At 41.6% G+C, this 12,500-nt stretch overlaps 1 protein-coding gene across 2 annotated transcripts in view; it reads right to left on the bottom strand.

Moving 5' to 3' along the window:
* The window catches only part of emb (exportin-1 emb), a 203,150-nt gene extending 196,598 nt beyond the window's left edge, over nucleotides 1-6,552 (bottom strand). The window contains exon 1 of one of the 2 annotated variants that reach the window (XM_053783767.2): nucleotides 6,251-6,552. Coding sequence is in view for 1 of the 2 variants with exons in the window: in XM_053783766.2 (XP_053639741.1) it covers nucleotides 5,936-5,938 (3 nt within the window). In the remaining variant the exon portion in view is untranslated. Of the gene's footprint in view, nucleotides 1-5,935; nucleotides 6,230-6,250 lie in introns of those variants that run through there. The other variant, XM_053783766.2, reaches the window with a different exon arrangement.
* Between the last annotated feature and the right edge of the window lie 5,948 nt (nucleotides 6,553-12,500).

The raw sequence follows: 12,500 nt of genomic DNA, 5'->3' as shown, positions 1-12,500 counted from the left end.
GCCATCTAGATAACTCATGGATGGCAATTTGAAAAGCCAGAGACTTTGCCAAACATGACAATCTAGGATATCCGTAAAATTCCTCAAAATATAATTCTAATATTGTACTTTTAAGTAGTATACAGTGGAACCTCTACTTGCGAGCGTGTCCACATGCGAGTTTCTCCAAATACGAGCAATCGATGGGTCGATTTTTTGCTTCCATATGAGAGCAAAATTTCCACAAGCGAGCAGACCTCAAGACAGGTTCCTTGACACTGTGAGGGGCTCTTGCTCTTGATCTCGGGAATTGTATCTCATTTGTTTGTTGGACTATCTTATTGAAACTTGGGCAACGTATGATGGAAAGATGCTTCTTAACGTACACCAAAAATGACTGAAATCTAAGCATAAATAAGGGAGTTCACTTCTCAGCAATTAGCCACGCCTTAGCGGTAATTTCGAATGGTTTTTATGGTTGTATTCTCGTTTTTTTTATCTCATTTGATAGATTGGAAGATATATTACAGAAATAGATATGATTTTGATTGCTTTCACGATGAAAAGTGCCTTGAAATTGAGCTCAACCTAGGAGAAATGGTCCATTGCTTGGCTGTTTCAGAGTAAACAAATGACATCACTGTTCATTCCATTATTATTATAATCAAGGGGGAAATGCTAAACCCGGAGGATTATACAGTGCCTAGGGGGGGATGTGGAAGGCATTCAGGCTTAATTCGGGGAACTGGAGCACAGATCTAATTCCCTACATCAAGAGCCCCTCACCAACATCAAGGAACCTTCCCTGAGGGGACTGTCCATTCCAATATGCAGTCGTGAATGGGTTGACATTATTTATACAATTATTGCAACAAGGAATAACAGTAAAGCTTATTTGTGTGAATAAAAATTACAAATTATTTATATAATAATAATAATAATAATAATATAATAATAATAATAATGAAAGAAATCTAAGCATAAATAATAGAGTTCACTTCTCAGCAATTAGCCACCCCTTAGCGGTAATTTCGAATGGTTTTTATGGTTGTATTCTCGTTTTTTTGGTCTCGTTTGATAGAATGGAAGATACATTACAGAAATAGATATGATTTTGATTGCTTTCATGACGAAACGTGCCTTGAAATTGAGCTCAACCTAGGACAAATGGTCAATTGCTTGGCTGCTTCAGAGTAAACAAATGACATCACTGTCCAATCCAATATGCAGTCGTGAATGGGTTGACATTATTTATACAATTATTGCAATAAGGAATAACAGTAAATCTTATATTTTTTGTGTGAATAAAAATTACAATTTATATAATAATAATAATATAATAATAATAATAATATGTATAATAATACGTATAATAATAATAGTATAATAATACAATACAATAATAATAATACAATACAATAATAATAATAATAATAATACAATACAATAATAATAATAATACATATATAATAATATACTACATATAACAATTATAATAGATGGCTTCAAAAGGCTGTCACTAGATGGTAGTGTTTACCACAACAAAGAGGGAGCGGTTGTGGCTGCCTCCACCTGTTACATAACGACATTTTATTCATTCTAGAGTATATATCACGTTTCTATGTTATTTTTATTGTTTGTTATGTCATATTAGATGAACTGTGATATATAAATAAGCCATATAGATGATATTAGCAAAATTATTCATGAAGTACTATTTTGCCCGGTCTCCAGACAAACTCTCGTCCACCGCCCTTACCACTACATGAATGATATTTTATTAATTCTAGAGTATATATCATGTTTCTATATTATTTATATTGTTTATGTCATATTAGATGAACTGTGATAGATAAATAAGCCATATAGATGATATTAGCTAAATTATTCATGAAGTATTTTGCCCAGTCTCCAGATAAACTCTCGTCCACCACTGACACCGCACATACCACCACATGAATGACATATTTTATTAATTTTAGAGTATATATCAGGTTTGTATGTTATTTATATTGTTTATATTGTCATATTAGATGAAGTGAGATAGATAAATAAGTCGTAGAGTTGATATTAGCGAAATTATTGAAGTACAGAATTCCACTGGAACGGATTAATTGCATTTCAATTAATTTAAATGAGGAAAATTGACTCTGCAAACGAGCAAATCCAGTTGCGAGCAAGGTCATGGAACAGATTAAACTCGCAAGTAGAGGGAAAATTCCTAGGTATCCACCTTGACAGTAGCCTTGAGTTCCGGACACACATACAACAGATCACCAAGAAAATCTCCAAGACTGTAGGCATACTATCAAAGATAAGGTACTACATTCCACAATCAGCTCTCCTGGCACTGTACCGTTCACTCATATACCCTTATCTTACATATGGAATTTGTGCATGGGGATCAACAACATCCAATCACCTAAAACCCCTAATAACCCAGCAAAAGGCAGCAGTAAGAATGATAACAAATTCCCACTCCCGCCAGCATACTCCACCAATTTTCAAAAGTCTGAATCTGCTTACCATTAAGAACATCCATACTTATTCATGTGCGTACTACATACACAGAACAATACACGCAAATATAAACCCCCCACTCAAACTTTTCCTCACCAACCTAAACAGGATACAGGACCACAACACAAGACAGATCTCTTTTTGATATACCTCGTGTCCATATCACACTGTGTAAAAACTCTATGTACATAATGGGCCCCAAAATATGGAATTCATTACCAGAAGATATTAAAGTAACCCAGTCTGAAAATCAATTTAAGACTTCTCAAAAGCCACTTAAATACCCTAGACTAAATGCTAAATACTCAGTTCACATTTACTCACCTATGTACTCCCACATCATAACTGAAACTATCACATTGAACCTTTTATCCATTGTTGACAGGAATATAATTGAATCATTGTTTTTCACAAAAGCATTTTAGAATATAAATACGTATATCTTTGTATTATACATATTTTGATTCTTTTATAATTAATATTCTACTGTACAACTATGAAATAATTACTTTCCTACTGTACAAATATGATATACTATTCCTTAGTATTAAGTAGAATGTAAGCCAATAATGTTAAGTTGGCCCATAATGCCAAGGCATAATAGAGGCTCTCTTTGCATTGCAACCCACTATTGTACATACACAATCTCAATGTACTGTTTGCAAAGACATTAAATAAATATATAAATAAATATTAATTTTTGTACTGAATTACATAGTGAAGAGGCAGGGCCAGGAGCTTGGACTCGACCCCTGCCACCTCAACTAGGCGAGTACATGACAACTTTACCTATGATAGCAATACATTTATACTGATTGGTTGGTTTACGCTTAAGGCTTATTGACAATACACAGGTCCTTAGGGTAGCATGTTACCTGTACATCAGTATATGGTGTAAACCACCAGTGTACTCTCAGCCTACATATACAGTTTATATACCTCCTTGAAAGGGTTGGAAAGAGGGGGTAAAGGAGGTTTTGTGGGCGAGGGGCTTGGACTTCCAGCAAGCGTGCATGAGCGTGTTAGATAGGAGTGAATGGAGACGAATGATACTTGGGACCTGACGATCTGTTGGAGTGTGAGCAGGGTAATATTTAGTGAAGGGATTCAGGGAAACCGGTTATTTTCATATAGTCGGACTCGAGTCCTGGAAATGGGAAGTACAATGCCTGCACTTTAAAAATAGGTTGGATAAATACATGAGTGGATGTGGGTGGGTGTGAGTTGGACCTGATTAGCTTGTGCTACCAGGTCGGTTGCCGTGTTCCTCCCTTAAGTCAATGTGACCTGACCTGACTAGGTTGGGTGCATTGGCTTAAGCCGGTAGGAGACTTGGACCTGCCTCGCATGGGCCAGTAGGCCTTCTGCAGTGTTCCTTCGTTCTTATGTTATGTTCTTATATGTTGTGTATCTTTATACGTATATGCTTCTAAACTGTTGTATTCTGAGCACCTCTGCAAAAGCAGTGATAATGTGTGAGTGTGGTGAAAGTGTTGAATGATGATGAAAGTATTTTCTTTTTTGGAGATTTTCTTTCTTTTTTTGGGTCACCCTGCCTCGGTGGGAGATGGCCGACTTGTTGAAAAAAAAAAAAAAATACCAGTACCTTATATTTCCCTACATTGAGTCTCCTCTACAAATGAATGTTGTTATAAAAACTATTAAGTACAGTACTCCCTTAATAACTGGAAAGCTGTGTAATTTACTGAGGTTCCTTATGTTGTTATAAAGGAGAACACTGTAACTATAATGTATATTGCAAAACATCTCTAGCACAAGCTTACAATACTAGCACTAACATACAAGCCTACCGTGGTTGAAGCCTCAGCATTTAGTTGACTGTATTCTGGCAGGTTAAGCAAGCAGAGCATTAATTTGGATTTTTGCCTATGCTGCAAATTTTGTTTCCCTATTGTCTTTTTTTTTCTTAAATCGGTTACCATATATTTCATGTTTCATAGAGTGTGGACGGTTTATAGCAATGCCAGTGTTCTAACCAACATTTCCAAATTACTGATCAGTCAGAAGTATATTTTCCTACTGGCGAAGATTTCTCTCAAACACAAGTTTTGTTAATTTATTACCAAGCACTAATATAACCCAATTTATGTTCAGACAAACCTAATTTAGTGTCAGATAAATCATTGGTGATGTGAAAATTTGTAGACATGGGTTGAGAGTTTCATGCGTAATTTTTGCAATACATATACAGTACAATGGTGTATGCTTTAGTAGAGGAAGTAGTTTACATAAACCTCTGCACACACGAGAAAAACCTTATTTATTTTAGTCCCTATATAAAAGGTGCCAGACAGAACACCAGGTTTATAGAATTACATACTCAAACACCATCACATATGCTAGCACAGCAAATTCTTAAATTAGTAAGTACCTTACTTTCCTGTCCAAATATGGCATGAAACTATTAAGGTTTAGTTAGCATAGGAAGTGCACATCTTATCTGGAGTTTATCTGGAGAGAGTTCCGGGTGTCAACGCCCCCGCGGCCCGGTCTGTGACCAGGCCTCCTTAGGTCAGTGTCCCAGGATGCGACCCACACCAGTCGACTAACACCCAGGTACCCATTTTACTGATGGGGAACATAGACAACAGGTGGAAAGAAACACGTCCAATGTTTCTACTCTGGCTGGGAATCGAACCCAGGCCCTCGCCGTGTGAAGCGAGAGCGTTAACCACCAGGCCACCAGAGCCTTACCTAGTCTGGTTTTAAAAAGATTTTCCTCTGGATGCTCATAATGATTCATCCACAATAATGTTTATTAAATAAAAATTGCCAAGATGTAGAGTAGCCTAGAGGACCAGACCAGATTATTATCATTAACAGTTAAGACATGGTTATCACAGCTGCACTTGTGATTATAATAAGGTATTCATGTTACAACTGTTTCAATGTAAAAATTTTGGTAGAATACCAACAATATGTTAGGTAAAATGACATATTCAAATATGTATCTCACACTGCTACATATTAAAACACTTGTTAGGTGAAAGTATACATGTGCAATAAAGCAACATTTTATTGTGGCAACGTTTCGCTCTCCAGGAGTTTTGTTAAGCAGTTACAAACAATCCACGGACACAGTTATCCTCAGCACTTCACTGTGTCTATATACTGTTTGTAAAAACTTAACTCCTGGAGAGCGAAACGTTGCCACTATAAAACACTGCAATAGTTGCACATGCATAATTTTACCTAACAAGTATTTTGGTATATATAACTGTGAGTTAGAGTGAGTGAGGGCAGTGTGGGGCCCAGAGCTGCCACCTCCACCACACACCCTCCCAACATCGATCTTCAAACACGGAAATGCACTCAAAACCAAACAAATATCGGCCTTAAAGTGATACATTTATCAGTTTACAATAGTATACAGTGTTTAAGGATAGTATAGAGTTGAGTAGAGAGTATAATTTACCATGTTGAGGCGAGGATGGTGAGTGTGAGCACCAGAGGTCACAATACTTGCTGGCTCTCACGTGCAAACAATTTCCTGCTGGGAAACACTGCCTCTACTTATTACTTTGAGCAGGAGTATTACAGCAGTGTAGACACTGGTGGCCAGCCACACCTGACACACTCACCACCCAGACAATATGGAGGCTGGAGGTGGAGTGTTGCGGGGAACCAGAACACACCAGAAACACACTCCAAGGAAATTTCAAAACAAGAGTGTTGGTGGTGGTTGTAGTGTGTCATCTTACCTGCTCTCCTCACCCTCTACAACACTCACCTACACTCTCCGGACATCCACTGGCTGATACCTCACTTTGAACCAATAAGTACACAGCCTAATGCCGTTCTGGGTCCCAGAAAATCGGGATAAATAAGGTTTGGCGTCCCGAGATGTAAGACGTTCAATCCATACGCCATGAAAATTTCGGTTTGAAACTGGTACAAACCGGATCCCCGGGATAAGCTTTTGCAATATTTCTCTGCTCTTTTCAGCTTAATTCACCTCTTTTGCACCCACTACAGCCCCTCTTTATTGCCCGCTGTGCCCCAACATGCAGGGATACATCAGTAAGGTCGTGTTTATCGATGAAATAAGTGGTTTCTTTGTACCAAGACGACATCATAAGCATGTGTAGTCTTCCCGCGTTTCATCAGGGATTGTGATTGGCCAGTGGGAGGCGATGGGGGCCAATCAGAGGCGATGTTGCACGCCACTAAGCTTCCTTCACACTCCACCTCCATGGCGGGAACATTTAAACAACACCTCGTACACCACGCCACACCTTATACCTCACACCACACCTTATACCTCACACCTTGTACCTCACACCACACCTTATACACCACATCTTATACCTCACACCACACCTTATACCTCACACCTTGTACCTCACACCACACCTTATACATCACACCACACCTTATACCTCACACCTTGTACCTCACACCACACCTTATACCTCACACCACACCTTATACCTCACACCTTGTACCTCACACCACACCTTATACATCACATCTTATACCTCACACCACACCTTATACATCACACCACACCTTGTACCTCACACCACACCTTATACATCACACCACACGTTGTACCTCATACCACACCTTATACCTCACACCACACCTTATACATCATACCACACCTTGTACCTCACACCACACCTTATACCTCACACCACACCTTATACACCACATCACGCCTTGTACATCACACCACATCTTGTACATCTCACCACGCCTTGTACATCACATCACACCATGTGCATCACACCACACCTTGTACCTCAAACCACACCTTATACATCACGCCACACCTTGTACCTCACACCACACCTTGTACCTCACACCACACCTTGTATCTCACACCACACCTTGTACCTCACACCACACCTTGTACCTCAAACCACACCTTATACATCACACCACACCTTGTACCCCACACCACACCTTGTACACCACACCACACCTTGTCCATTACACCACACCTTGTACCTCACGCCACACCTTATACATCACACCACACCTTGTACCTCACACCACACCTTGTACCTCACACCACACCTTGTACCTCACACCACACCTTATACCTCACACCACACCTTGTACATCACACCACACCTTGTACCTCAAACCACACCTCATACATCACACCACACCTTGTACCTCACACCACACCTTGTACACCACACCACACCTTGTACATCACAACACACATTGTACACCACACCACACCTTGTACATCACACCACACCTTGTACATCACACCACATCTTGTACCTCACACCACAAATTATAACTCACACCACACTTTGTACATCACACCACACCTTGTACCTCACACCACACCTTATACATCACACCACACCTTGTACATCACACCACACCTTGTACCTCACACCACACCTTGTACATCACACCACACCTTGTACCTCACACCACACCTTATACCTCACACCACACCTTGTACATCACACCACACCTTGTACTTCAAACCACACCTTATACATCACACCACAACTTGTACCTCACACCACACCTTGCACGCCACACCTTGTACACCACACGACACCTTGTACATCACACCACACCTTGTACCTCACACCACACCTTGTACATCACACCACACCTTGTACCTCACACCACACCTTGTACCTCACACCACACCTTGTACATCACACCACACCTTGTACCTCACACCACACCTTGTACACCACACCACACCTTGTGCATCACACCACACCTTGTACACCACACCACACCTTGTACCTCACACCACACCTTGTACCTCACACCACACCTTATACATCACACCACACCTTGTACATCACACCACACCTTGTACCTCACACACCTTATATATCACACCACACCTTGTACATCACACTACACCTTGTACATCACACCACACCTTGTACATCACAACACACCTTGTACATCACACCTTGTACATCACACCACACCTTGTACATCACACCACACCTTGTACCTCACACCACACCTTGTACATCACACCACACCTTGTACATCACACCACACCTTGTACACCACACCACACCTTGTACATCACACCTTGTACACTACACCACACCTTGTACCTCACACCACACCTTGTACATCACACCACACCTTGTACATCATACCACACCTTGTACCTCACACCACACCTTGTACACCACACCACACCTTGTATATCACACCTTGTACACCACACCATACCTTGTACATCACATCACACCTTGTACCTCACATCACACCACACCTTGTACATCACACCACACCTTGTACCTCACACACCTTGTACACACAACACCTTGTACATCACACCACAACTTGTACCTCACACCAATCCTTGTACACCACACCACACCTTGTACCTCACACCAAACCTTGTTCACCACACCACACCTTGTACCTCACACCACACCTTGTACATCACCCCACACCTTGTACATCGCACACGTTATACACCACACCACACCTTGTACACCACACCACACCTTGTACCTCACACCAAACCTTGCACACCACACCACACCTTGTACCTCACTCCTTGTATACCCCACCACACCTTATACATCACACCACAACTTGTGCACCACACCACACCTTGTACATCACACACCTTGTACACCACACCTTATACATCACACCACACCTTGTACACCACACCACACCTTGTACATCACACACCTTATACGTCACAACACACCTTGAAGACCACACCACACCTTGTACACCACACCACACTTTGTACATCACACCACACCTTGTACACCACACCTTGTACATCACACCACACCTTGTACTCACCACACCTTGTACATCACACCACACCCTGTACATCACACACCTTGTACATCACACCACACCTTGTACTCACCACACCTTGTACATCACACCACACCCTGTACATCACACCACGCCTTTTACATCACACGGCACCTTGTACACCACACCTTGTACATCAAAACACACCTTGTACATCACACCACACCTTGTACATCACTCCACGCCTTATACGTCACACCACACCTTGTACATCACACAACGCCTTGCACACCACACCTTGTACACCACGCCTTGTACATCACACCACACCTTGTACATCACACAATGCCTTGTACGCCACACCACGCCTTGTACATCACACCACACCTTGTACATTACACCACACCTTGTACATCACACCACACCTTGTACACCACACCACGCCTTGTACATCACACCACATCTTGTACATCACACACCTTGTACATCCCACCACACCATGTACATCACACCACACCTTGTACACCACACAACGCCTTGTACATCACACCCCACCTTGTACATCATTTCACACCTTGTACACCACATCACGCCTTGTACATCAAACCACATCTTGTACATCTCACCACGCCTTGTACATCACACCACACCATGTGCATCATACCACGCCTTGTACATCACACCACGCCATGTACACCACACCACGCCATGTACACCACACCAAGCCTTGTATACCACACCACGCCATGTACACTACACCACGCCTTGTACACTACACGTCTTGTACATCACACCACGCCTTGTACATCACACTACGCCATGTACACCACACGACGCCTTGTATACTACACCACACCTTGTACACTAAACGCCTTATATACCACACCACACCTTGTACACCCCAACACGTACTGTACACCACACCACGTCTTGTACACAACACTCCTTGTACACCACACCACGCCTTGTACATCATACCACGCCTTGTATACCACACCACGCCTTGTACATCATTCCACGCCTTGTACACCACACCACGTCTTGTACACCACAGCACTCTTTGTACACCACACCACATCACACCTTGTACATCACTCCACACCTTGTACGCCACACCACACCTTGTGCATCATTCCACACCTTGTACACTACACCACGTCTTGTACACCACACCACGCCTTGTACAGGAGTATACCTCAGCAGGTACTGCTTATGGAATATCCTTTAGCAGGTACTGTGTATGGAGTATACCTCAGCAGGTGTTGTTTATGGAGTATCCCTCAACAGATACTGTGTATGGAGTATACCTCAGCAGGTACACTGTGTGGGGTATCCCTCAGCAGGTACTGTGCTGGAGTATACCTCAGCAGTTACTGTTTATGGAGTATACCTCAGCAGGTATTGTGTATGGAGTATACCTCAGCAGGTGCTGTGTGTGGTATGTCACTCAGCAGGTGCTGTGTGTGGTATGTCACTCAGCAGGTACACTGGAGTATCCCTCAGCAGGTACTCTGTGTGGAATGTTCTTCAGTAGATACAGTGTATGGAGTATCCTTCAGCAGGTACAGTGTATGGAGTATCCTTCAGCAGGTACAGTGTATGGAGTATCCGTCAGCAGGTACTGTGTATGGAGTATATCTCAGCAGGTACTGTGTACGATGTATCCCTCAGCAGGTACTGTGTACGATGTATCCCTCAGCAGGTACTGTGTATGATGTATCCCTCAGCAGGTACTGTGTACGATGGTTGTTAGGTAAGACACATATGCAACAGTTAGGTATCTTTATTATGAAACGTTTCGCCTACACAGTAGGCTTCTTCAGTCAAGTACAGAAAAGTTGATAGAAGCAGAAGATACTTGAAGACGATGTAATCAGTCCATCACCCTTAAAGTTTTGAGGTGGTCAGTCCCTCAGTCTGGAGAAGAGCATTGTTTCATACTATGGAACAATGCTCTTCTCCAGACTGAGGGACTGACCACCTCAAAACTTTAAGGGTGATGGACTGATTACATCGTCTTCAAGTATCTTCTGCTTCTATCAACTTTTCTGTACTTGACTGAAGAAGCCTACTGTGTAGGCGAAACGTTTCATAATAAAGATACCTAACTGTTGCATATGTGTCTTACCTAACAACCTGTCGGTATTTTATACCATTTTAATGTTCACTGTGTACGATGTATCCCTCAGCAGGTACTGTGTGCAATGTATCCCTCAGCAGGTACTGTGTACGATGTATCCCTCAGCAGGTACTGTGTACGATGTATCCCTCAGCAGGTACTCTGTACAATGTATCCCTCAGCAGGTATTGTGTACAATGTATCCCTCAGCAGGTACTCTGTACAATGTATCCCTCAGCAGGTATTGTGTACAATGTATCCCTCAGCAGGTACTCTGTACAATGTATCCCTCAGCAGGTACTCTGTACAATGTATCCCTCAGCAGGTACTCTGTACAATGTATCCCTCAGCAGGTACTCTGTACAATGTATCCCTCAGCAGGTACTGTGTACGATGTATCCCTCAGCAGGTATTGTGTACAATGTATCCCTCAGCAGGTACTCTGTACAATGTATCCCTCAGCAGGTACTCTGTACAATGTATCCCTCAGCAGGTACTCTGTACAATGTATCCCTCAGCATGTACTCTGTACAATGTATCCCTCAGCAGGTACTCTGTACAATGTATCCCTCAGCAGGTACTGTGTATGAAAGAGTGTTGTAGGTAGCATCCTGGGGCAGAAAATCAATGTAAATGTTGTTAGTAGTGTTGTATGCTGACCCCGAGGACCTGGACCACACAACACTACTTATACCATCCTCCTACACCTATCTCAACCTCTACAATAATAATAATAATAATAATAATAATAATAATAATAATAATAATAATAATAATAATAATAATAGTTAATTGGTTGGTTAGTAGGGTTTAAAGAGTATTCACTACACAAGGGTCATTAAATAATAATAATAATAATAATAATAATAATAATAATAATAATAATAATAATAATAATAATAATAGTTAATTGGTTGGTTAGTGGGGTTTAAAGAGTATTCACTACACAAGGGTCATTAAGGCTGCACTATAACTTCTCACCACCACACAACAATAATCTGCTAGAATAGTTAGGGTAGGTTAGGTAAGATTCGTCAGGAAACAGGACAAGTGTTTCCTGACGCTGGTCTTAGTCACATGATGACCCACACCTGGAGCCAGTAAGTTCATTCAGGTATACATAAATACAGTT

The sequence above is a fragment of the Cherax quadricarinatus genome, chromosome 33 (assembly GCF_038502225.1).
Source record: "Cherax quadricarinatus isolate ZL_2023a chromosome 33, ASM3850222v1, whole genome shotgun sequence".
Lineage (NCBI taxonomy): Eukaryota > Metazoa > Arthropoda > Malacostraca > Decapoda > Parastacidae > Cherax > Cherax quadricarinatus.
Note: the sequence above shows the minus strand (reverse complement) of the source record. Positions and strands in the feature narration are given on the sequence as shown.